Below are 27,711 nucleotides of genomic sequence, written 5' to 3' on the forward strand. Positions count from 1 at the left end.
TGTGCAGCGAAGAGGGAATTTTATCCCAGTCTCTGTGTCCTTGTTTAATTAGTTGATCGCAGGCTTTAGAAGCTTGGACCTAATACCACTGTGTTTCTACGGAGTGAGAACTGTGGGAGCTGCTAATCCTTGCCTACATTTAGTGGTGGTCGCTCCTGCTCCACAGAGGACAAATATTAAATGTAGGAGAGAGGAAGTAAACGCAAAAACCAACCACTGACTAAGACTGATCCTTCATTCGATCTTCAGTAACTTCACAAATGTGTTGGCTGTTGACCCATTAAACGTATGACAAACAGTAAGTTGAATCTGTAAGGTTAGAATCTGTAAGGTGATAATTCTAATAAATGTTTATTATTAAATTCACTGAATGATGGAGTCAGACTGAGAGCAGAGCATTATCAAACCATACATTTGCTGAACTTGCTCCATTTTAGTTTATGTCACTGACGGGATATTTTTGACGGGTTTTTTTAAACCTTTAATATCTGTGGGACAGAAATGAATTGATTTGAAAATTCAATACTTACTAAAATGAAATAAAATGAACCTAACTGTGTGGTTTGCTTTGCCTCAAGAACAGACAGCCCAGAGGTTTCCATTCCATTTATTAGATATGGTTTATAAATAGACACACTCAGACACATATGTTAAAAGTATAAAAAATACAAGATTACAGGATTTTCTAGATAATTTTATGAGGTCTCTTTTTCATAGCCTTTGACACAATATTTTCATCTGAATCACTGACATAAATGGAAAAGTCCTTTTTTTTCTCAAACAGCATGGTAGAGCTCACTGTCAGCCCTCCGTTGAGCAAGCTGCTGTCATCAGTGACGTGTTAAATGAAACCAGAGCAAAGAAAACAGAAACACATGCAACTAGCAACTTTTCACGGAACCTGTACATCCCCTGTGAGCCAAATAGGTGGAACTGGTATGTAAATATATATTTATATATGTGCTTCAAGTTTCATTGTGTGTGATACGAACACTAAGGAAATCTGCTATTACAAGAGGGACGCTTTAAATGGGGCATGATGGATTATGGGAACAGCTTTATTCAACCCTTACTGCACCTCACCATCATCACATGAAACGAGTCATTTGTCAGAGGGGTCTGAACATGAACTAAACCTTTAGTGCTTTTTTTTTTTTAGCTAAATATAACTTTTAAATCACTATATGTGCTGGCTGGAATTTGAGATATAGAATGGTTCAGAAACTGACAATATAAATCACATGTAATAAAAGAAGTGCAGCACAAATACACAACTAATGTCTTCGAGCTTTTAAGTGCCTCCAGCAAGTTACCAAAGCTTTTCTCTTTCAGTTTTTGTTATAGATTTTGTTGATTGTTTTTGCCCATAAATCTGTAAAGGTAAATAGTTTCTTTTTGGTTAATTTCTTTTACTTTTTAGTCTCTGTACTGTAACAGAGGCTTTAATTATAGTCCATCTGTGCCAAACTGAACTAACAGTGGCAATTCTTAACAATGCACAGGTCTTTGTCAATAGGAATCGTGTTAGTCACAGAAGTAAGCTGTCCAGAGCAAAGTGCCATTAATAATTAAAAGGAAGAGGTCTGGAAGCACCAGGAGCGAATGTCCAGCCAGGTAAAACATTTGTCTGAACACCAGCCTGTTCACCATCTGCTAACGCTCCCCCACAGTTGTGTGGCGCTGACGTAGCATCATGCTATGAAGTGGCCACAGCGACAATGGTCAGATTCACAATGGTTTTAGTCCAACTTGGTTGATGGTTTCGTCTTCAGCACAGCAGCAGCCAAAGCTAAGGCCTCACACAATCCTCTCCGTCCTCACACAGAGCAGCCCCAGTCTAAACTCCAAATCTATGAAACATTAATGACACCTGAAAGTAACAGTTCACAGTCACCTGAAACAATCTTAAGGAGAAAAAACTGAACTAAAGGTCTTGTTGAATAAATGTACAAATATTTTTTTCAATCGTTTTCTCACATTATTGTTTACAGAGTATGGATTAAAAATAAAAAATGTCTACTGCTCAATGCAAACAGTGAAAGGTTCTGAAGCCTTTCTAAACCAGTGCATGTCTCACACACTGCAGCTACTGTGCCAGATCTGGCGCACCTTTTTTAATGACAATAACGCTCGCTGCTAATTCAAATATTTTTATTTGTATATCTAAAAATACAACTTGTTGATGTCAGTGGTATAGGAAATTGCATGATTTGTTTTTATAGTAGGCAACTGTCACTATTCACAGTGTTTAAATCCAAACTGTACAGGCCCACGTCGACTGCATGGCTTGTAACTGGCACCATTTGACTCTCCAAAGGGGGATGCTGCTTTCAAGTTCAGCACAGAAACTCTACGAATCAGAGTTGAAGAACTTCTCAATACAGTCTCTATCTAAAGTATTATATTATAGTCAGGACATATTATTTATCACTACAGTACTTACACTTTATCAACATAAAACGATGTGCCTATACAGCACAACTATCTGTTTTGTATATTTTTATTTTCACAATTTTTTTGATTGATGGTTGATGCTGCCACCAAATGTTTAACCATCTATTTTAACCCTTTCATGTGTGTACATGTATGCATATACAGTATACACATACACACGTATATATATATATATATATATATATATACACACACACACATACATACATACATATATATCCTTTTACAAGAATGTGCTACTTTGCAAGCAACTTTGCATAGACAGTGTTTACTGCGTGTAGCTAATAAAATAATTTCATTTTCATTTTCTGCATGATATACTATTGTAGTGACATATGAAAAATAGTTATGTTGTACTTGTTCCAGAAACTGATTCTCTGATTAAAAGAGCTCCACAGAGCAAATAGAAAGTACTTAGTTATTTAAAAAAACCACACACCAAAATGTGAGTTTGGGTAAACTCTACCTAAATGAATGAACTGTAACAGTGCATGACCCAGATACGGAAAAATGACGTAGTGGATAGAAAGTATGTACTTTTTTACCTAAAAAAACTTAAATACATGTAGTCCTTACTGTATTCATTTTTCTAGTCTGCATGTGACAGAAAATATTCAGATGAAGAATAATACTGAAAAAGCAGACATGAATATATATAATTTTGATAACAAAATACTTATCTACAAATGTTTGTAACTGGTTGATACAGTATAAATTTGTGTAGCAATATATATATTCTTTATACACAGTATACAACAAAACATAGTTTATGCCTATGCAGTTTTTATTAGAATTGCAAATGATTTCAAATAATGTCATCTTACAAAGATTGTATTATATATTGTATGTTAAGGAGTTTAGGGTATATGATGTTAAACACTACATGTTCAAGAAAAAAATGTAATGAAAGTGAACCATTTTTATTTAGTTAATTACTCTCTTTTTCGTTCTTTTGGACTTTGTGATAAATGTCGATGATATCGTTTATACTTAATGTTTTATTCGTGTTGACCCTCAGGTCTACTGTGTTTTGTTGTATACTGTACATATCAACAACAAAGGTGCACTTAAATGATATCATCAAGAAGATGCGGAGTGCCGACCCAGTCCAGTGTCCTGGGCTCAGAGGCAGCCATGATCATGCACATAAACTGTTTACCAGTCCTTTTATCAATTGGATAAATAGTTGTGGGTGTGAACCTTCTGTTACTCTCTACAAACTCACAGAGCTGCTGGTACACCTTTGGGTATTCGTGGCGTAAAAAAACTCCTCGTATTCTTAACTCTCGCTGTATATTGATAAAACAGATTTCCCTGGCTTTCCTGCCTTCCTCTCCCTCTTTGTCAATATCTGCTGTTCCTGGGGGTGGAGTGAGAATCAGTGTTTCCATGTCATTCTCCTTCTTGTGAACCTTTCTCTCAGGGCTAAAGGAAGCTAGTGCTACCTTTGCATATTTTCTGACAGTTGGAGCTTGGTTTCTTGGTGATGGCCCACCAGGCAATTGCTCACCGACAGCAATGGATACATTCAAGATGAAACATTCGTTAGGGTCATACTCCTTACCAGCCTCCTGAAGCTCCTTACAATACTCCCCTAGGTTGTCCTTAAAACTCTCAAGCTCTCGAAGTGACAGGTATGTGGGAGACATAAGAAGACTATCCAGGCCATACTGCAGGAAGTTACTGGATGCTGCAGGATTTGGAAAACCAAGGAAGAGAACTCCCCTGCCTCGGGAAAGGTAGCCTACTTTGGCAATACGGGAGAAGGCTTTATGGACCTCAACAGTCTCCCGGCAGTGTTTGATGATATGACGGCACGTGCTGCCAATTCTTCCGTACAGGCAGCTTTCTTTATGAATGTCCCAGTCCTCCCTGCGACAGTTCCTAGAACAGTAGTAGGTGTAGCAACTGTGGCAGGATTTAAAATACAGGCAAGCATTAAACATGGTTTCTGTTCTCCGGCATTTGTTGTTAGAGCACATCATTGTATCATCCTCATCTGGGCTCTGGTCAGGTGAGCACTCCTCTGCACTCTTCATTGCATCACTAGCACCATCCATATCTTGGAAAGCATCTGGATTAATTCTTATTGAGGTTGGCTGCTTGTCGAAAGGGGCTGGTTCTTCTGAACCTACCTTTGAGCCTTTTCTGGAAAGAGATACTGCTTCTTCTTCATCAATCAACTTCTTTAACTGATCTAGAATGTCTTCGCTGGCCCGTCTACTAGGTGGTTTGTAGTCAGTCACAAGGTCTGCCAGAAGCTCATCAAGTTGTTCAAGGCTTTGTTGCAGTGAGGCGTTGTCATGTGTCTTCTCTTTGGTTGAGCTTTCAAAATCATGTTGCGACAGTTCAGGACCTTCTGTGCTTCTGGAGTTAAGAATGTCCCAACTGGCAGACCGTGCTTCTGGCTTATTAAGGCTGCCAGGTCGTATGTCATTATCTGTGATTGTTATCTCAGGGGTGACAAACCACAGTTTACTCGCAGTGGTCTTCGATGACTCTGTCGGGCTTTTGTCAATTAGTGAGTTATCAGACATTGATAAGGCTGCGTAACGTCGTGGTGAACTGGAGAGATTGACCACCACTGGTTGGGGTTTTTCACCTTTGCTGGCTGCAGGCTTCCTGGAGTCCAAAAGATCATCATAACTCTGACCCCGCTGAACAGGAAGAGGCTGTTCCCTCTCTACATGAGAGTTGAGAATATTGTCCCAAGACCTTGAGTAGGATTTGGAATCAGTACCAATTCTCTGGGATGCCACACATGGGCTGGCGTACCAAGGTGTTAACGCAGGATCTTGCTGGACTCTGGTCGGAGTAACTTGAGATACATAAGAAGCAGGATTGGTGGAATAACCAGATGCGTCTGAGCCATACCAGTCCTCTGGTTGTGCCTGAATGACTCTAGCATGCCTTCGGCCCTCAGTGTAATATGCCCTTGCAGGGATATGGTGCTCTGGCGGCACTGCATACATGTCACTGGAATAATAAAACCTAGGTGGAGCAGTTTGGATTTGATAAGACCTTGGATCATCACCATAGAAAATTCTACTTGGAGGTGTCTGTATAATGTATGGACCTGGTTCGTTTGCTGCATAGTGTTTGGGGTACCCCGCTTGGACAGAGAATGGATAATGTTCCACCTCAGGATAGAACGGTCTTGTAGCCACAGCATGCACTGTTCGAGTCCTTGGATCTTGTACATATTGCATTTTAGGAGTATGAGAATATGTTTGTCCTGGTGTTAAATGCTCATTGTGAAAGTAGGAACCTTGCTGAGCAAGAGTGGTGGTAACATATCTCGCTGGATCATCTGCATAAAAAAACTTTGTTGGCACATTAGGACTGGAATGAGCTCTTCGTTCCCTTCCATAGTAATCACTTGATGAAGGCATTCTTTGCAAGTGAATCTCCGTGGGTTGTAGGTAAGTATTTGGCATGCTACGGGAATATTGATAAGCTTGCCTACTCGCTGTACCTAAGGAGTCAGTCGGAGTTGGTGTTCTTGAATAAGAGAAATGGCGTGGCACGGTTAGACTCCTACTCCCTGCGCTGTGGTGTCTCTGCCAGGGTATGTCCACTTGAGCTGTGTCCTGTTTCCTTCCGGAACAATGCAATGCTTCATCATCAGGTTTAATGTCCACCCTACACCGGACGTGAGGACTTGTTGCTGGTTTTTCTAGTCCTCCCTCCACAGAATAATCAGCAGCATAGTGAGGCGAATATCTGCTGCTGTCCCCTATTTGAGGCTGCAGCTTAATGGGATGTACTTCATGCATGTGAGCCCTAGTTGCTGCGTAGGAAGACTCCCTACGTGGTGATACTTCTGGTCTCCAGCGAGAGTCTCTTGAAGTCCTTTGGCTCTCCCTGCCCTTCCTCCCTGAAGATGAGAACCCCTCAAAAGACACAGGAGTCAGACAGGTCTGAACACGAGGGGCACTTTTTGACCTAGTCCTTCTTTTATGTTCTTGGGCAGGTACTTCACTGGCCATATCAGAAGCCATCATTTGAGGCGTTAACCTGTGGCTGAAAATATCTGGAGCAGAAAAGCGGTATCTTTGTTGGTGGCCCAAGGCATTCCAGGCAGCCTCTGGGTTGCCTGCATGCCTATCAACCTTCTTGTATGGGGACTCCATTGAGTACTTGTGTGATTTTGGATACTCCAATGACTTATAGTCAAAGTTACGGCAGTACCTCTTACTGACTTTGTTCTTACTGTCCTCCAGTGTGTTGTAATTTATAGAATCACATTGTTTGGAGTTTTGCAAGGACTTGTAGTGTGAAGAAATGGGAATCACTTTTATATCACGATGCACAGTTGAAACCAGTATGTCAGGTGGGTCTGTGCGTGTCATTTTAAAGGGCCTCCTCTAGTTTTCTCCATCAAGTTTCTTTAATATTGATGTTTTCTGGAAAGATAGAGAGAGACAATCATTTTACTGGGGGACAATAATTCTACATTTGCAGAGAAAGTAAACAGAATTATTCTTTGCACTTGACCTGCTACCTAAATACAGTTACTTCATATTACATCTGTTGGAAAACATATCAGTCCAATTGGTCCAGAACAAAAATGTGAATAAATGCAATCACAGTTGTCAAACATAACAAACACAGAATGTTTGTGCAGTTATTAAAGCTTGAATAAACTAGTGAGCTGCCTTGATGACCTCTTTTTGAACTCTGATGTTCTGACGAATTTCAAGGATGGCAACTGCTGAAGTGCTTAAACATAAATGCATGTGCCTTAATTAAACAACAACCAGAAATAACAGCACAGGTGTAACTATTTGCTTTAAGCTGTAATTCTTGACTTCCAACCTTAAAACCAATAAACCAATTTATTTTATAAATAAATATTGATACAACTTGAACACTGAGATCTGGAATTGTAGGTTTGACGAGAGGCTAGCTCAAAAAAGGCTTTAATTTGCTGTTTAGTTGTGGCTATGCAACCTACTGTGAATCAAAACACACAGCTGATATCCTGTGTATTTGTGAAAAGAACCTTCACATACGCGACTGAAAACATAAACGGGAGACACTTTATTTCTGTTAAGGAAGAAACAGCAGACACAGGCTCAGTGTGGGCAGCCTCTCTCACCTGGTTGGGGTGAGGGAATAGTGAAGAGCATCGCCTTTGATCAGATAATCAGTAACATTATGTAGGAGTTATTTTTACTTTGTCTCAATCTCCACACAGAAAGGCACATGGGCAGCCCTGAAATCTAACCAACAACCGTGCTAACCGCTACACCACCACCGCGCCTCATGCACTTTATCTATCTAGATAAAACCGTATTGTCACACTACTGCTTAAAAACTGCAGTGAGTGCTTACCTGTTTCTAAAAGTGGATTATTATTGTTGTACTATGGTATGTCTTCTTCTGATGAGGCATTAAATACAAGTAAATACAAGATTGTGTCATACAGTAAGTGACAGAAGAATTATTCTTTGAATACCAATAAATGCATTTCCAAATAAGTTCATGATGCGTTTCATTGTTAACAGTTGCAGCAGCATGGAGGAACTCGGGGCTGAAGAGACAAAGAATGGCTCCAGTGTAAAGGATGTCACTGTATGAGTATTACTTATGGTCAGTGGCCATAGGGAGCACTGTGTTGTGGTGCATTGTGGGGATTTTTCTTTGCAGGCTCTCAACACCCTAGAACATGTCTGACTCCAAGGGGAGAACTTGCTCACCCTTTTTAAAGCTCCCCTCCCCCAATACAACACGCATGACTACATACCGACTCAGCCATGTTCTAATGCACATACTGTACACGGTATTTATCATCATCGTCATCATCATCATCATCATCATCATCATCATCATCATCATCAGGCTTCTAGTGTTGTTATGTTGTGCTGTCTGTGTATCTTGGTTTACGTCAGTGTTGCTCTGTGTCATGTCTCATTCAAAGACCACACTAGTTGTTAGCTCAGCACATTCAGTATGAAAGATCATCAGATTCCTCCCTCAGCAGAGTCCTGCTCTCACAAAGTGCTGCCCTCAGGTCACGCTCAGGTTGCACACGCTGATCAACATGGACCGCACAATGGCCCCAACCACGAATCCAAGCATGAGTTATAACTGTGATACACATTATCTGCTGAGAGGCCTGAATGGTGCACGGCCCGTCACAAAACAGCCAAAGTTGTGCACATCCCAGTGCTGAGTGATGTGACAGGATTCAACTTTAGGACTTTAAACAACTTGAGGCGCATTTAGACATTAAGTAAGTCTACAACTCAGCAGGAGGGTGTTAGGAGGAAATGGCTGGATGCCATTAAGTCTCTGCTGTTTTATTGTCCCTTTACATATTATTAATACAGTTTAGATTCAATAAAACTATCACTTGCTTTACCAAAGTCAAAACAACTGCTCTACTTGTCCAGCTGTTCTTCTCTGCCATACCAAGGCTCTCTCTACACCCACTTACACACTACATTCTATGGGGAATGGTCTCTTGGTTAAGACACGTGCTTTGTTGGCCCCGCCCCCACCAGAAGCTACATCCTTTACTCAGACACGCTCTGTGACGGTTTGCTCTCTGCCGTTCCGTCTTTGCGTGTTCAGTTCTGTGATGGTTCGCTAACCTACGCTTGCTCTGTGTTTGGCAGCCTCCTTAGACACTGTCTCCCCTATTCAAAGCTTCCATTCTGTCCCTGGGTGATATTTTTGGTAATATGTGCAGATTTATATTAGTGCAGATATTTTTGTATTTAACACGATAGATCATCAGATTCAACACTGATGTAAACTGATATTGTGATTGCGGTAGTTGTCCTCCTGTGGGACCATTAAGTTACTGTTGCTGCCAAGTCAGACATGTAACTACTGTATGAGACAAGAATGGGAATACGCTCAATTCTAGTTCAGCCACTGACGGCCATGTTGTTAGTGGAGGGTCAGTTCACTGAGCCTGTCCAGCCTGCAAACATCATCAAACTGGATTATCAGGAATTACTGAATTATTCAGATCCCTTCAACGCTGGAGAGCATCCACTAAGTGTTTGTTCAGTGTTTGTGTGCTAATATTTTATAGTTATTTATTTTATTTACAGCAGATTGCATTAGCTTCTCATCGTTATATAGTCTGGAATAGAATAAATAATAAAATCCTTGTCCTTACTTGTCCTCCTTCTTATCTCCCACAGTTGTGCTTCTCCATCTCTGGAGATCATCATCATCTGACACTAACCTCTGTGTGTCCAGTGTGTGGTTTCTGGCCCGACTGACCTGCTCGTGTTGTGTTTGCTTTCTGTTCTTGTTCTACGTTTCTCTATTCATGACTATCTAAACCAATCTAACATGTGCTTCTCTGAAGAAGAAACCGATCGAACCAAAGCTTGGATAAATGCCACTGCAGCACTACTGTCATATCTCTTGGCTTCTGACTGTCCTAAATTCCAGTAGAGTAGCCTGCATCACGTGCCTCAGCCTCTTCACTGACGTATCCCGTTCCATAGCTGACTCTTCAGATCTATAATGGTGTTTCCTGCTCCATTCCCCACATCCATTTGCAGGATTGTGTCTGCTTCTGTCCATGTTGGGGCTGAGTCTGACACTGTACAGTTGCTAGAAGACACTGCATGCATGTCGGTTTTATTTTGTATGTCTAATGCTACCTCACACATCACATAGACTGTAGTAGGAACACATGTTGTTAATATCTATCATTAAAGGTGTATTCACAGCACCGCTCAGTTCACTGATCCATCAATTCCAACATATGTTATGGAGCGACTGCTGATAGTTCTGGCTCTGTTCTCATCAGCAGCAGACTTTATACAGCTGTCCTAGCGACACACACTAAACACTGAGGCCTGCCCTGATGCACCTCACTGTCAGACCAGGCACTCAAGGAGATTTTAAGCAGGAAAAGCTGTAAAAATTAAACCTGTCACACCTCTAACAACGCAGGTATACTAGAGGTATACTGTACTCCAGAGGTAAGGGCAAGACCCAGGATGTACAGGCAAACCATGTGATAGACCATATAAATGAATCAAATCACATGTGATGCTGTCTAAGCAAATGTTTTAATCTCCCTAAATACAAAGTTTCAGGGTCAAAAAGTCCAAATACTCCAGTGGTGAAGGATCTCCTGGTTCATGTGGTGTCAGGCCTCCTCTGTGCTTGTCTGACACCACAGAGCAGAGACAACTGTGGTGTCCTCAATGACTTCATGTGGTTACACACTGACAGCAACACTGTAAGTTGCACTACGCTTCTATACTGATGATACTGGACTGTGTGTCCACGTGAAGACAAATGAGCGCTCAACTGATCAGAACTGCATGGTTTCTCCAGTGGCTGATATTAAAACAAATGGCATCAGGCATTCATATGTGACATAGTCAGATCATAATAACATGTATGTGTTACGCTGGCTTGGTGTTAGCTGTATCATGTTTTCAGGCCTGATACTTCTTAATAGTTTTGCACCAAGAGGTTGCATCTATTCTAGATAAGAGTCAGTGAGCATTCTAATCCATCCCTGATAACCTTTATGGGTTACGTGGACTCTGACTGATAATATGCTGCATCATGGCCTTAGATGCATGTCAGAAATGTCCTCAAATGTCCTCACGTCTGATCCATCTGCCTGCCATGATCAGCATACTGAGTCATAATCTAACTAAAGACAAATGAAGAACGCTGTAATGTGATTGTAGGCGTTGGGTTGGTGTCAGCGTTTGGCCTCAGCTGCATTTTCCTCTCTCCATCATTGTCTTCAGAGACATTCCTATATGTGGCCACCTGGGTACTGGAGGCTAGACCTTAATGAATGAATAATGCAAAGATCATCCTGAAATCACGAGTTACTCAATCAGTAAGTAATGAGACTGTTTCTGTGTGTCTGTCTATGTGTCTACAGTATGTGTCTGTCTGTCTATCTATCTATCTATCTATCTATCTATCTATCTATCTATCTATCTATCTATCTATCTATCCATCCATCCATCCATCCATCCATCTATCTATCTATCTATCTATCTATCTATCTATCTATCTATCTATCCATCTATCCATCTATCTATCTATACACCGCATTTAACCTCTCTACTTCAACAGTGTGGTGCTGATGTCTGTTCTGGGATCAAATTAACTTTGTGGAGTAACGCATCAAGTAGGAACAAACGTCGCATTGACGCGCTGACTTAGCAAACGCTGCATACTGGGCTGCAACCGCTGCTGCCGCCGCTGCCTGAAGCCTGAATCCTGATGAGGATGATGTCAGTGTTCAAGGATGGGAATAGCCCGCATCAGTCCAACAGCAGCCGGAGGAAGCGAACCGGCCTGGACAGCGATGAGCGCAGCAGATACGACGCTGCACGTTGTGCGCTCGGAGCGTGTAGCAAATCACGTTCGCTGCGTCCGCACATATTTCCGTCCGAACCGCGTTCAGGCAAAAGACAGAATCAAACGACACGGGAGGAGGAGGCGAGGACAGGAATCTGTGCTGCAGTCAGGAGCGATGCACCATCCTGAGCTGCAGCAGAGCACAGCAACACGGCGCTGCATCCTGTAAAAAGGCTCCATGTCTTACCGCATCAGTCCGGACTCCCAGCCTGCGCTTATCCATTTTTGTCAGGGATGCGATATGAGGCAGTACGAGAGTGTTTTCCCTATGACGACATCGGGCATGTGCACTAGGTAAAACTGCAATATCCGCCTTATTGGTCAGACTCCCCGGATTTGTTCCAGCCCCCCTCCTAAACGATACTCCGTTGGATGATTGCTGCGCAACCCTGCTGCACCAACCACATCATTGTGGCCGCACCTCCCCCCACCTCCACCCTGTCTCTCTCTCTCTCTCTCGCCTGCAGCACTGACAGGAGCTTCAAACCTCTGCCAAGGAGGGTGTGATTCCCTCCGTATTCCATCTGCTTGCCTGTAACGAACATATTTGCAAGAAGGGAATCTGTTGAGCACAGTCATGCTGCCATCAGGTGGGGCGAGCGTTAGATCCCAAGGCTCCGCAGTAGGCAGACGCCATTGCAAAATATGAGGGTAATCCAGATCTACAGGGAGGCGAGGGTTTTTCTGCTTAGACATGGACTGCACGACTCCCCAAGTATTACCCAGTATTACCAGGCCAATGCAGTGATGCAAGAGTGGGATGTGGTTTTCTAAATTGTTTAAAGCTATTTTATTTCATTTGTGTCCCTTCAACCAAACTAGACAGGGTTTTTCATCCTGGATATAATGAAAACCGTCAGACAAGACCAAATATTGGTTGGTGCTATACTGTACAGCTGTCTAGGTGAGAAACACAGCTGAAGAGTTGTATTGAGTTTAATAGGAGCATGGCTAAGAGAAACATGGTTAAAAATAGAACAAGGCATACAATAAAAATCAACGCAAGGTCCTGTCAAGTAATAAATAATTCTGAAATGCAAGATAATGATTGTATGTAAACATTTGTAAGATCCAGCTTTATAAATACACTGACTTAGAACTGAATAGTCTGATGTGGGCAGTGGATGTGGGAGCAGACGCTTTTAGGTATGAGTCATGTCATAAATAACCTCAACAAAGTTAAAAGAACAAATCAAATCAGGTTAAAAAGAAGAAATAGGCCAGACAGGGATATTATTAGTATTAGTATTGAAATACTTTCATTCATATCTTCAAATCAAATGGTAGTTTATTTAAATTAGGCCAAAGCACTTTTTCTCACAGCAAGAATGACTACGATCTTTTCTCGAGGTATGTTGCATTATGTTGCATTCAGCTGTTTTGGTGGAGTCCTGTTCTTTTGGTTCCCTCTCATCATCACCAGTTTGTTGAAGTCATACAGTAGAAAGGATTAACTTGTGCTTGTGAAGAGACAGATTACTGGCGGATTATCCTATGATTACATAATGTCAAAAAAAGGGCAAAACAAAAGCGTCTGCAAATGTTTCTCAGCAAAAATAGTAGAATATTAAACTAAATGTGATTAAATCATTTAAGAAGACAAGCTTTGATTTTCTGATTTGATTTGCATTAGCAATTTACCGGGGATCATCTGACAGGTGAGGTAAAATACAGAAGTAGAGCCATAAAAACTCTTATTAGACTTTTTACTACTAACTACATCTGTACATGTTGTTGAAGAGTTCAGTTGGGTTCAGGTGAGTTGTTCCACCCTCACCTACAGCAGTCACAAAAACATTCTCAGCTGTTTCATGACATGCATACTGCATAGGCTATACTTCACACCAACCACCAGTTCCCTCCTAGAATGTTGTTTAATCACCATTCATGACGCACACATTCCTGTTTCCTGACCTGGACTGATTGACCTCTGGTTATGAGTGTGAACATACATACACAGAAGATTTCACTACGACATTATTTCTGACTGGATTTATCCCCGTGTGCTTATGTGAAGAAAGGTTGTGAATCAGTGCATGTGCTACTTTAACTCTAAAGGGGAGTCTTTATTGGTGTATTGGTTTCATTGTATGTCTGGGGACCAAGTGAAACAGTCGCGACGAGGAGGGATTCTCCACATAAACGGGCATTTACCTTCACTTACCGGCATCTTGTTGCCGTGAAAACAAATCCCACAGCGCTCACCGTCACTGCGTACACAACCAACTCCATTTAACGACACCATGACTCTAATCACAGACGCTTTCCTGTCTGAGAACCACCCCGGTCAACTGTTCCTCCGGGCGCAGCCATCTTGGTGTCACCGGCTCAACGGCCCGACCAGGTCACCGTTTAGTTTCCGTTCCTCTTAACCCATATCAATCATTTTTTCCTATTATTATTATTATTATTATTATTACTATTATTATTATTATTATTAGTAGTAGTAGTAGTAGTAGTAGTAGTAGTAGTAGTAGTAGTAGTAGTAGTAGTACTGTAGTAGTAGTAGTATTAACTTCCTGTGATTACTTCACTTTCTTACTTTTGGTCCTCTACAGTATTGTTATTATTACAATTTTTACTGTTACAATGTATGTGTTTTGTATATTGTGTGCAAATCGTTAATATGTTCATTTTGAGTTTTAGAATTTAGATGCTGACACGCCTGTATTCACTGGACGCTGAAATCTATAATCTTATAAATGTATTTTCAACATATTCAGGAGACAAACTGCTTATTAAGAGCAAACTGTGGCTGGATCACAGATCTAGTGGAAAGGTCAGCTGTCAGAGGTGCAGTAGCTGGTTGGCTGTTGGGCTGTGAACTGACATCACTACTGTCAAGCTGCTGCACAGCAGATATAAATAAAAGACATTACACAGAGCGTTTTTTTTTTTCAGTCAGTCAGTCGCTGGGGCTGCACCTCTCTCCCTCTCTCCTGCCGTGTTGACATTTTGGCATCATCTTTAAATGGGCAGATTGGGTTACACACACCTGCAAGCGATACAGGCTCATGAATATTTTCCTCTTCATAAATTATTACAGAACAGAGAGTTCCATCCAGCCATCCGGCACTGAGCGTGGATTAGCGCTACCAAAATGGACATCTCCGCTCTGCCCAACAACAACCACCCGGAGAAGTTCCTCCAGCTGGACGTTGGAATGCTTCCCGCCACACACGGCATGTTCCAGGTCGGCGCTGTCATGTCCAGTCAGAAACACTGGCAGAACAGAGTCTACTCACAGGTGATGACTAACCACCATGCTGTGCGTTTGTCCTCGTGTGTCTTCAATTAATTTCTTAGAGATGATGATGAGTGTGGACATTTGTTGAGCTAATTGTTTCTATGAGAGAATTAGACAGTGGTACATTCTGTATTTATATATTTATCAGCTTATATTTGGATCAAAAATCTATAAAAATGGTCATTAGCTTTATTCCAAGGTTCTGATAGGTTGCCTTGTGTACGGTGTGTCTCAAATATCCCATCTCTGAATCTCCCAAAACAGATTTGACTTTTCCCTTGTCTCCACAGAGGGAAGGAACAACAGAGAGCAGGTTCTCATCTCCAGAGAAAAGTCCGGTGCTGTTTGTGGACAGATACCTGGAGAGACACATCACCCCAGTCACGCTGAAGTCCAACATTAAAAGGAATCCTCTGTACATGGACGTAAGTCGAGCGGATGCAGGGGACAAAGAGAAGTCCAAGCCGTCCTGGACTGTGCAGGACTACGACACACAGACAAGCCACGCCAACCTCACAGATTACTTAAAGGTAATGAAAAGGTAGGAGGAGAGGCTGTGGAGACTGACTGGACCAACTGTACGGGTACAAAGAAAAGGGAACAAACTGATTAAAGACTAAACTTGATGATGTGAAGTCAAAGAATGCTTTCATTTGTGTTTGTTCCATGTAACAAACATTAGAAAACATAGTGACACAGAACCTACAACTATTTAACTATTGTATATTTTACAATATGTGGAGTCTGTTGTACGCAACCACCTGCTAATCACTAAATATCAATGTACGTCATCTTACAATAACTAACAATATCAATCCTGTGAAGAAGAAAATAAATCACATATCTTTCCTTTTCTTCACAGAAGGATATGAAGACTGCTAAAGATCTGGACTTCTGGCTGGAGGATCTCTACACACCAGGATTTGACTCTTTGCTGAAAAAGAAACAAGCGGAACAGAGAAAAAGCAAACTCTGTAAAATTATTTTGTGGGTTACTTTCTCTGTTTGTGCCATTCTTGTTGTCATCATAGTTCCAGTTGTGGTTCTAAAACAGAAAAATTGATAAAACTGTCCGTGAAGATGCCCGGTAGTGATAAAAACCAACGATTCAGGGCCTCAGAGTCTGTGAGTCGTCCTGAAGCAAACACTGAGCGTTCGGTGCAGACGTGGGAGCCTCCTATAGGTGAGGCTTCAGATTTGGTGAGTTCTGACTCCCAAACCTGGGAGGATGCAGGACATGCAGCTCTACTCTGCTACAGTGCTGTCTTAGTGCTGTAAAGCATGTACAATATATATTATTAGTTTAGTTTTTAAATGTTTATATGGTCTTGCTCAACAGTGCCTGTTTAACCTCTTTCAGCAGCATCATTGGCTTTTAGACATCCCATAAACTAAGAGGAAGCTGAGCTCAGATCAGGCACTTCACCTGCTTTTGAATCCAGACACTTCCATACATACTGTATATAAACATAAACATATATAATAACTATAATAATGCACCATAATAAAAATAACCACTAGCAACAATAGATAATAGAGTGAGAACTAACCTGACAGCACTGTTGCCGTATGTCCCACTATTGCATTTAGTGAAACAACAGAACTAAGATCACTCAGCAAATGGGTGATGCGTGTACGTACCACCTGTAAAAGCCAAGATGACAAATGGGGCCCGGCTGCCGCACCCTGCTGAGCAGATGGAAGGAGCCCAGTAACCAAAACAAACACAGCAGATGCTGTGAGCCACGACGCACGCACAACTGCTGGGCGTGGTTGTAACTGTATGTATGATTTTCTAAAAGCTTGGCGGTACTAACTGCAGCTTGTTCTTCAATTTGGATGAACCTGCTGCTGTTTCAGATGTGTGATCTGTGTTAAGCCTGTGTTACTGTTTGTTTTGTAGGATGTCTGATCTCTAGTGGTGTGAATGGGCAGGAGCAAGTGAAGACTCAGTTCTGTTTTTATGCTGGTACTTAACAATGATGATGTTTGATTTTGAGACTAATAGATGTCTTTGCAAAATGTTTGTTTATTGTGTAACCAGAAAAGTCTGCTTTGCTAGATTTTATCCATTTGTGGACACGATTCAATCTGTTGGCCAAACACTAGGCTAAGGATCAGGTAGTTCCAGTGTTTGGATGTGGGTTTTGTAAGATGTTTCACTATTTAAGAATTTGGTGAGATATGAGTCCGATGTATTGAACCATATCTGAGGCTGGTTTGAAAGCGTCTAGGCAGAGTCTAGGCAGGACCGTCAGATAGTAGGGACTGCGCTGATTGGGTCTCATTCCAATGCTGTCATTGATTGGAATCATTTTGCTCTATGAGGTCTGAGTCCAGAGGAACATCAAATCACAAGTATCACATTTTGCTGGACTTGAGTGTGATTATTTATTTATTTAGTGACAGTGTCTTTTGTCCAGTTGAGTTTCGACTGATGGTTGAGTTCTGGAGAAACAACAATACATCAGTAAATTCCTTGCTTTGTCTAATTGTTGCAGCTAATGGTTTGATGAGAATAGTGCAAAGTGAGTGACCCTGTGGTGCCTCGGTGCAGAGTAAACCATGGAGAGATTTAGCCATTTGTCTGAACTATAATTAAATCACCGAATTCTGCAGCACAGCATAATCTTATCCCTGTTGAAGTTGGCGAATCATGATCTTACCTCTGTTAATGTATCATCTGTATCTGTGCACATGAAAAAGTTCAACAAGGAACTAATTAAAACTGCAGAGAACCAAACCGATTTCATTTATTTATTGCAATAAAGATGTACAAAGGATTGGTAATCACAAACATTAAAATATTAGAAAAAGCATATCTGTCACTGTTAACAGTACAGTGTATCAAAATGTGACTGCTTCAACTGTCTGGTTGATTTCATCCATGGCTGCATAAAAGAAGGAGAACACCAGTTCAATCTGCCCGTGTCTTTATCAATCTGCCAATTCTTCCAATACACATTGAAAAGTTAAGGAAACAAAAAAAAACAAACAAAAAACACATTTTCAGAAATCAATGGCAAAATACTTAGAGAAAAAAAACACGCAAATTAACTTCAAACTAAAACCAAAATATAGCAATAAGACAAAACAGTAGATACATTTTGGACTAAAATAAATAAATTGCCCAAGTTGAAATTCATGGTTATTATTTCACCCCCAGATTTTAAGCGATTAGACTAGGAAATGTATTTACAGGTTAACTCGTTTACATTGTGGATGATGATGCACCCACCATTGCCAGATATTATGATTTCCTTTTTTCCATACTATCCATCATCATCATCATAGATGACAGATGGAAACTGCAGAGGAGGAGCTTTGGCAAGAATTACAAATATGAATTTCAAATGACACGGTGTCAGTACAGCTGATATTTGGTATTAAACAGTAGAACATTGGCGTTATGTCAAGCTACAGATTGGAATAGAAATGAAGGAAATGATACACACAAACTTGTATCTCACTTGAAAACGTTGACAGGAGATCTTCAGTTACATTTTGTGCGACATCAATAATTACCCCCCCGGTCACATTTTCTATTCCTCTGCATCCAATAACTGTTACTGTACAATGCAGCATTATCTCTTTGTAGTGTCTGAATGCTTTGATTCTTTTGCAAACACATGTTAACATCTTTGATAAAAGTCCAGTATGTGCTTCTATTAACAATACATCAATAGCTGAACGTTAGAATGCCAGGTAAAGTTGACTTGGGTAACTGTTGGCTACTTTAAAAGTCACTCAAAGGTTTAAAAGGAATTTGAGATTTATAAGAAAAAAATCATTTGAACTCAAAGAAGCAGAGATAATATCGTGACCCTTTGAATTCAGTTCAGTCTGATTGGCTCTGGCAGGTTCCTAACACCTGAAGGTCACCAACAGATCTGTCTGGGTTCATAACATGTTCAATCAGATGTTTGTGAGCTACAGAAGGACCTCCACAGATGGTACAATACATGTTTGTATAGGAAATTGAAAAGTACTCAGTATGTTTAACACACAAGTGAGCACAAGAATGTGCAGTTAACGTGTACAGTATTGGATGTTTATATACAGTCATACCAATGCCCTCCCAACATAAGAGACATATATGCATGTGTATGCACAATCCTGGCCTGGATGTGTGATGGGTAATGGGATGCAGCAGAATGAAGCAGCACTATGCAGCAAATGTACAAGGGAACGGAAAACAAAGGGAGATAATACGTTTGCTACCTTCTAGCAGTAGTGTTCATTATTACAGAGTACATTCAACTAACCTACAAATGATGTCACATTCTTTAAGTTTGCATACAGTCAATGACGGAACACATGAAAGTACTGGGACATGCAAAACGCTGCGAGGCGAACTCAGACGACCCTGTTTTATTCACTTAGATTTGTGGCAGTGTCTGATCCATAACCATGACCTCCAGAAGCCGTAAAAGACCGGTGGGTGCGGGTTGGCCAAGATTTTAAGCGATTTACCAGCTAACCAGCACCATTCCATCGATTCCAAACACCAATGGATCAAAGTCATTTATGAGGCTAACACGCTGAAGTGCATCGTCTGGTGACTGACTCATTCAAGTAGCTTTTTCAGTGCAGGACATTTGGTTATAAACCCTAAAAAAAAGGTTCTTTATGTGGATGACAGAATAATGATGGTTGTCAGGACCTGGCAGCTGACTCTCCACTGGTGACTGGGCAATTAAGTGTGGCTTCCGTTGTGGATGTGTGAATGAGGACACCAGTTCAAGAGATGACAGATGAAACAACTTATTTTTAGGATAGGATGGATGGTACGAGTTGTGACAGCTAGATCCCAACAGCTCCCACCTAAAGAGCCAGTTCGGGCTTAGACGGGAGGTGGGACCACCAAGGGGGAAATTTCAGGTCTCAGGTTGGTTGACTAGAAAACATAAAAAGCATCTAAATATAAGCGACACACATAACGGCCGTGTTGGCCTCAGGGACGCTCTGTGACTTTGTCCTGTAAGACTGGGACTCCCAGCCAGTCGGCCAAAACCAGGGAAGCCTTTTGGATTAAATGCCTTCAAGAGATTTTGCCGAGCCCAGCTGCTACTGAACAGCACATCTGAGACTAGCGCGGCCTGGATGACATACTCTCCACAGTCATGCAAACGCGTGGTCACCAGTTTACATTCTAGAGGTTGGCTCGGCTTCAGGTTTCTACATCCATGGCAGATTGCATGAAGTGCAATCATACCAACTATGAGCCAGTTACATTAGAGCCGTGGTTTTCTCTCATAAGTCACAACCTAATTATGGTCAAGGACCAGAGTAGAACAGGCTGCAACCTTAAAGCCATTACAAACTGTAATAATGTGTCTATACGGCTGTTGGGGCCATGGTTAAAAGGCTACAGGCCAGTGCTCTTTATAAGTAGGAAGGAAGGAAGAGATGTGCTTAAAAAGGCCCTAAAATAAACTGAGGCAAGTAGATCAGTTCACATAAAGAAGTGACTTTTATTACCAGTATGGATGCAACACAAGCTTATATGCATAGAGGTATCTCTTTACTCTACCTTGACACATTCTAAGGTCACATTCTTCCTGCCAGCAAGTCCACTGTAAAGCACACAGACGGTTGTGTTTCTCTACGGGGAAGAGAGACACCTGCCACGATGCCACAACCGGCGCTGCGATACCGACGCTGGCAAAGTGTTCTTCACCAGCAGCCTAGAGCAAGCGATGCGACAGACTGAAGCAGGTGGACCATGTGAAGCAAAGCAAGGACAAAACAACACACATATTTACAGAGGACAACGGTCCTGAACCGCTTCTCTAACACGCGACTAACGGATCTGCATTTATCCACAAACTGTCGAGCCAGTATGGCTTATAAGATAAAAGGAACTCATGACAATCGTTAGTTCTAGCGTTAAGGCAAAGTTTTAACAAGCTTGTTGGTTGGAGACGCTTCACAGATATTAAAAAGCAAAAAGTTCAAAGAAACACATCAGTTAGTCAGCAGCTACATGGGAGAGACTGTCGTTCTACCCAACCGGGCGAATGGAAAAGCAGGGCCACTTTTCGAAAAACAAAAAAAGACAAGGTCGTGAATAAGAACCACAAAGGTTTCAGGCGCAGTGCCTGAAAATGTGAATTGTGTTGTGTGTTGGAATTATCCAGCTTTATAAGGAAGACTCAAAAGTAAATAAAATGTAAAAGCTATGCCAAAAACAAACATGGTGAAGAAAACGTAAAATGGCGAGAAGGATACATGAAAAAAAATCTTCAAGTTCATGCAATCCACTCATAAATACAAGACGCCAACTAAGAAGAAATCACATTAAAAACTTATTAAAACTAATATCCATCCTACAACTAGCCATATCATCAATCTGGATAGAGATCACACTTATTCCATCTGATTCCATTGGAAGGCACATCCATAAGGCTTTAAAAAGTGTAGTAAAGCTTTCTGCACGGTTCTTTCCCAAAAGTTAAGGAAAAATTAGGGTGATTATTGCTGCATTACAAAAGAAGACAAAAAAACAACTGGTCCATTTAACCGAACAAGAATGACATCAGGATCTTTCCGTATCATGTGAAAGAAAATGCAAAACCTGTGCAAGACTGCAAAAAAAAAAAATCAGATTTTGGTGAGAAAACTAGCACTATGAAAGGGGAACCCCGTACAGCTTGGAATAAATAGAGGGGAAGGAGTAGTCTGGGACACCCGGCAATTTCAATTTCACCTGCTTTAGTTTTTTGAGATTCCCAGCATTGTTTCTAACAGTGGCCGCATTGTCTAGTGTCTCTGGAGGGTATATGTGCTGCACTGGACTGGAGCCAGTATATATATATATATACACACCTGTATACATATACGTATACGTATACATATACATATATATATATACACACCTGTGTGTGTGTGTGTGTGTGTGTGTGTGCTCTCAGTCTCAGGAGGGTACGTGAGTAGTTTCTTCTTCGCTCGTGCGTGTTTAGGAGTAGAAGGTGAGAACGCTCTGGTGGTTGCCACGCACCAGGAGGATGGGTGGCAGGTCCTTGGACAAAACCTCCAGCCAGGCCATGTACAGGGCACTGGACACTGCACCCTTCCTGGCCAGTGGCAGGCTCCTGTACGAGTGGGAAACAAGAGAGGAGGCAGTTTGAGCAGCTGGAGAGAGGAAATAAATTCATTTAATAAGTACTGCTTCCACAACTGTATTGGATTCTAATAGACAATGATAACAAATACTAGTGGTACCAGATTGTAGTAACTAATTCAGAAAAACAAATTGATGTTACACTTCCCATTAACATCACATTATTTATGCTCTGAGGTGGGGGTGGTGGCAGGCTGGCACCAATAATAGTTATAAGCGTTATTTCAGGTTGACACAATTCAAAAGCTCATTTCGGTAATGAAATGTTATCTGCTCATACAGTAACAAGAGAAGACTCCTTCATCCATCTCAACCTCTCTGAGATCAAACTAAATGTAGCCAGTATGTCTTCAGATGGTCCAGTACCATTTTCTGAAGCATATCCGGGCTGAATCTGATCAATATTCAAATGCATTCTTAGTTTCAGGATTTGATATATGATTGTTCCATACTATCTATAATTAAGGTCAGTGGGTATAATAATAAGCTGTATGCGCTTACATAACAATGAGGTTGGCTGTGCTCGAGTGCTCCTTCAGCAGCTCGTTGAGTCTGATCTGACGATTAGTCTGAAGAACAAAGCAAACACAAACACGGAAATGCAGCTTGGCAAAAAGTACTTTTGGTTTCTTGCTATTCAATCTATCAGTGAACAGTGAATCACAGCAAGTGGGGAGGGTCTGACCTTGGCCCGATACAGCTCCAGCTCATTGTCTGTGATCCTCCAGGGTTCACTGTTCTTTAGTGTCTCTGCTGCGTCCTGCTCCATGTCGTCTTCCTTCAGTCGATATGGCTCGATCAGCTCCTCAAAACCGGCCACGCTGCAAAGAAGAATTACAACTCCTATTTAACTCAACGCTGACCAATTAATTCACACTGAGTATTGTTCCTTATTAATAAAGTGGCTCTTAGGCCCCATCCTGAAAACATCACTTGTAGAGGCTTTACCTTCAATTAGTACTGGATCACATCTCTTATAACAGGCTATACTGTAGCACAGGCCTTTAGAGCAGCTGCAGTCAAATATTTAGTAGTAAAAACCTACTCCTGCCTAACGAGAATTTCAAATTAAAAATTCCCTTTTCCTTACAAAACACTTAATGATCAAGGTCCAATATGGCTGAGGTCACTCTGAACCATTTTGTAGCCAAGATGTTTAGACAGGTGTCTGTGATGCCTTCTGGATACACAGGGCTCCTCTATTCTTCATTCCTTTCTGTAAACCCACTTACAGCACAGTTCACCAATCATATAAGAATATGCAGAATACTAGTATAGAATTAAATTTGTTTTTCATTTCATTTATACAATGACTAAATAATAAATTCCTTTGCTGTAGAAAGTGATTTTTTTATTCAAGGTCAAGTGGTAGAATCTAAGCTTCTCCCAGTGAACCACTGATAATTGTAATTGTTACTACAACTGTAACTAACCTCACCTTATACTGTAGTCACCATCTAAATATTTGGGCAATATTTTATTAATATTTTTTCCATGGTGGAATTAGCCATCACCTCTTCAGTATGCATGTGTGTGTGTATATATACACACACACACACACACACACACACACACACACACACACACACATATATATATATATATATATATATATATATAAGTAAGTATATATAAGGACTTATAAGTCCTAAGTATATATATATATATATATATATATATATATATATATATATATATATATATATATATATATCTCTATCTATATATATATATATATATATATATATATATATATATATATATATATATATACTTTAAATTGTACATACTTTTGATCCTGCTCTTGTTTTATAACTGTACTGCTGCGGCAATGTGGAAATTTCCCCATTGTGGGACGAATAAAGAACTATCTTATCTCTTATTTTAGAGTTCATGTCTTTACACAAACTCATCACAAGAGGGCAGCACTGATTCACTCTGGCCACAAACACATCTACTTCTCTATTTTTGTATTGGTGATGATCAAACTGGTGAAATTCTGCACCATAAATGTTAAAATACTACAATAAATACAAAAAATATCCTCAAAACCTCCAGTTTCTGAAAGTTTAGCAACAGATTGGTGGTCCTCGATGATGTCTGACTATAAAAACAAATAATGTACTTGGTTTGTGAGTTACGACCTGAAACCTATGAACCTGTTGGAAAATTTAGTTACACTGTGTAAATGATCATATAACTGTGCTAGAATAAGACTATAATAGATATAATAGTGAGGGGTTAATTAATCATTAATCATTAATTAATCAATTAATGTTCTAAATGAAGGACTGTATGTGTGATTTTACTTTTGTTTGATGATGCAGAAACTACTAATCCAGGTAAAAAACATCAAACAGCGTAATTTTTGTGGGAATCATTTGTAGGTTTTGTCAGGTCTGGTCTTCATTGCTGACTGCCCTTTATCTGATTGTGTTTTGTTTGAGAAATTAAATTTAAATATGCAAGTCCAGCACAGCAAGCGAGGGGGTAGTGTTGAAGTTTATTAAACAAGACTTACTGCTCCTTCTTGGGCTTGGTGTTTATGTCCCCCAGCACCGTGATGTCTGAGAAATCTATCCTGAACTTGCTCAGAAGAGTGGCCATCCTGCACAGAAAAAGGACAAACAGGGATTTTAGGAATAAATAATTAAAAACAGCTCTAAAAATAAAGGGTTTAGTCGAAAAGGCTGAAGAGAGAGAAGTTCAGAGTGATCTGACCCTGAAAGTCTAGTGAAGCCTGTTAAATTGTTCTGTTTGAACTTACTGCTGAGGAAACTCACTCCCAAACGTCCACGTTCAAAGAAGCGAGTGCTTGAAGTTTAAAAAAAAAAAAAATCAATAACAATTGTTTCCGACTGCTTTCAGTGAATTAATCACTTTCTCTGCCAGCCTGTGGTGTTTAATGGAGACACACCATAATTCCGACAAGACTTAGAACCAAGTATTACTCTACACAAAAATTCACACTAAAATAAATACAGGATTGTATTGTGTATAACTATTATAACAGTCTAATATTGTATATTTATTTGACTATTTGTTCAATGTGCCACAAGATTATACTTACTATGACACAGTGAAACTGAGAGCAAGAGTATGACGGGCTGCTGTGGTTTAAATAAAGATGATTTATTTTGATGCCTTAGAATGAAGCTTTGTGACTGAGCTCCCCACGCAGCCCAAGCTCTCGCCATGTGTCTTTCTCATGTCTAGATGATATATATTATATTATATTATATATTATATTATTATATTATATTATATTATGTTCAAACACAACAGGCAATGATTTTTTAAAATCTGTTCACAGTAAATACAGCCATGTGACAGAGAAATGTCAGCTGATGAAATTACTTATACATTCCTCAAACTACCACACGGAGAATTTCAAAGTGCAAGTAGAGATGTGTGCTCACATAGAGATAAAAGGCCAGGCTGCTAGCAGCAAGCTAATTTTAGCCAACAAAAGGACGTAGGAAGCAGCTGTAGGGGACAATGTGATACTGAGAAGGGGGAAGAGAGAAAAAGAGAAGGTGCACACGTGTCTTTAAATGGCTGCATAGACAAATATTTGATCCAAATGACCATTGTGAGGACAATCAGGTCTCTGATGACATTAGGCCAATATTTGGTTTAGGTTTGAGAATAAATTAGACAGCCAAGTGAAATAGTTAGGAGATTAGATCCCAGTCAGTCCTCACAAGTATAGAAAGACTGTGTGTGGAACAACAGTAATGGTGTCACATGACACTGTGCTAAAAGCTGACTCGGTCATGAACGTTTAAGATGTAAAATACTTCACTCTTAAAGAAACGGTTCACCATTATTTGCAACGGCCCAATTTGTTTTCTGGAGGTAATATCTGGCGCAGATGGAGCATTTTTTCACCCGGTTTACGAAGAGTAAAAAAATTTAAATATAACATCACTTATCCTACATTTAAGACCAGACTGAGTGAATAGAGCACGTGAGCAGTATTTACTGTTCCTACATGGTGACAACAGGCAATAGCTACACATGCTATAAAATGAACTGGGCAGATTACAGTACTCTAACAACACAAGCAGTTCTTTGTCCATTTCAGTTGAACTGTAACTAATAACGAATTAACAGTTGCAAGAGACAGAGAGCAAGGACAGACGCTTTTCCATGCTTCATTTTTAAACCAAACTCAGATGCTCTCACAGAAACAAGCGCAAAACAACATACAAATAGGTGAATGATGAAATGAAAGAAAAAAAAAAAGTGCCTACTCCACATTGCCTGAGTGAAATCTAGAATCAATTGTTGTAATGAGCTTTGGTTAGCAAAGCCCTGTTTCATAACTAATGGCTTTAATGAAGCTGAACTGTGGAAGGATTATTACCGCAAAGCAGACAGAATGGTCACATGATGTGTTGTGTTTCCAAAAAATGTTTTCCTGTTTCCATTCATTAACCTAACTTACTGATTACTAGTTTACCAAGAATTGAAACGTTTCAAGGTGTCAGCTCGCCATAGCTCACTAATGAGATATGAGGCTAATTCAGAAGAACCCTCTCATAATAAAACCCAGTCATCATCCACATCTCTCTCTTATTTCCCTTTCAAATAAAGCGATCATCCTGGAGGCCGACATTCTTCTGTAACACAAATATGTACGACTTGCAACTGTGTTACCTACTGTATCTAGTTTCAGGTCATATTCAGGTAGAAACTGTAAATTCATCAATTCATCAGTTGAATCACTTGTTCTTGTGAAAGGTTGCGAGAAAACTACACTGTCAGGCAAAAAACCCAGTGTGCGAAGTAAGTAAAAACTTGAACTATCCTAGGGGTGAGTAATTCATATTTAGTTAAATTCTTTTGCTTTACGTAACAATTAGCAAGTAATTATGATTTTAACTGCTGTAGGTTCAACTTAAGTAAATTAATGTGTGTTTCAATTTGATAAATAACTAAATCCCAGCTGTATGTTGCTTGATCTATTTTATCTGGAGTCATTATGCCAGTGATCAGTGAATAGCTTCATGTACAGTGCTTTAGGACTACGGCTCCTCTGATAAAAATACAAGAAGGCAAGACTTTCTAACACTTGCTTTACATGAACAGAATCGTAATAGAGGTGGTATTATCTAATATTAACCAATAGACTTAGTATTAGTAACAATTTCACCTGTGCCATTCATTGGTGAATGCATCGTGTGCACAGTGTGTCAGATTATTTTTACTGAATGAGGATGATCTACACGACTCACGCTCTGCGATCATGATCAATCCTGTTGATCTTTCCTCCAATGAACACACGGATCTTGCAATCCTTCCACCTCTTCTTGTTGGTGAGCAGGTAGGGGATCAGCAAGGTCAGGCCTGATCGAGAGAAACAGTTGTTAAAAATAACAAGTCATGTAAAAATGAACATCTCACGCGACATGAAAGACAAATTTCTTCAGCCAGTAGGAGTCAGTGCTGCAGTGGCTAAGACATAATTCCTGACGGGGCTCACACGCAGCACCTTTCCCATTTCCCAAAACCC

General features: G+C 40.4%; 3 protein-coding genes across 6 annotated transcripts in view; 1 reads left to right on the forward strand and 2 right to left on the reverse strand.

Moving 5' to 3' along the window:
• Nucleotides 1-591: 591 nt before the first annotated feature.
• Nucleotides 592-12,150, reverse strand: ajm1 (apical junction component 1 homolog). Its single transcript, XM_029168117.3, has 2 exons — nucleotides 12,011-12,150; nucleotides 592-6,860 (listed from the first exon to the last, which is right to left on the reverse strand). The coding sequence occupies exon 2, from the start codon at nucleotides 6,804-6,806 to the stop codon at nucleotides 3,522-3,524; it is 3,285 nt and encodes a 1,094-aa protein (XP_029023950.1). The 5' UTR covers nucleotides 6,807-6,860; nucleotides 12,011-12,150; the 3' UTR covers nucleotides 592-3,521.
• On the forward strand, nucleotides 11,149-18,079 carry LOC114866409 (major intrinsically disordered NOTCH2-binding receptor 1-like). Of its 3 annotated transcripts, none has more exons than XM_029168118.3 (4): nucleotides 11,149-11,293; nucleotides 14,870-15,070; nucleotides 15,361-15,600; nucleotides 15,933-18,079. In XM_029168118.3, the coding sequence occupies exons 2-4, from the start codon at nucleotides 14,924-14,926 to the stop codon at nucleotides 16,131-16,133; spliced, it is 588 nt and encodes a 195-aa protein (XP_029023951.1). In that variant the 5' UTR covers nucleotides 11,149-11,293; nucleotides 14,870-14,923; the 3' UTR covers nucleotides 16,134-18,079. The 3 variants fall into 3 exon arrangements, with proteins under 3 accessions (XP_029023951.1, XP_029023952.1, XP_055369181.1); XM_029168119.3 differs by lacking the exon at nucleotides 11,149-11,293 and adding an exon at nucleotides 12,320-14,167; XM_055513206.1 differs by lacking the exon at nucleotides 11,149-11,293 and having other exon boundaries at nucleotides 14,287-15,070.
• Nucleotides 17,814-27,711, reverse strand: part of slc12a2 (solute carrier family 12 member 2) — a 44,142-nt gene continuing 34,244 nt past the window's right edge. For both annotated transcript variants that reach the window (XM_029168116.3, XM_029168115.2), the window contains 5 exons: nucleotides 27,434-27,545; nucleotides 24,715-24,801; nucleotides 22,879-23,014; nucleotides 22,695-22,762; nucleotides 17,814-22,164 (listed from right to left, as the gene is read on the reverse strand). In XM_029168116.3, coding sequence (XP_029023949.1) covers nucleotides 22,029-22,164; nucleotides 22,695-22,762; nucleotides 22,879-23,014; nucleotides 24,715-24,801; nucleotides 27,434-27,545 — 539 coding nt within the window. In that variant the 3' untranslated portion in view covers nucleotides 17,814-22,028. The remainder of the gene's footprint in view (nucleotides 22,165-22,694; nucleotides 22,763-22,878; nucleotides 23,015-24,714; nucleotides 24,802-27,433; nucleotides 27,546-27,711) is intronic.

The sequence above is a fragment of the Betta splendens genome, chromosome 12 (assembly GCF_900634795.4).
Source record: "Betta splendens chromosome 12, fBetSpl5.4, whole genome shotgun sequence".
Classification (NCBI taxonomy): Eukaryota; Metazoa; Chordata; class Actinopteri; order Anabantiformes; family Osphronemidae; genus Betta; species Betta splendens.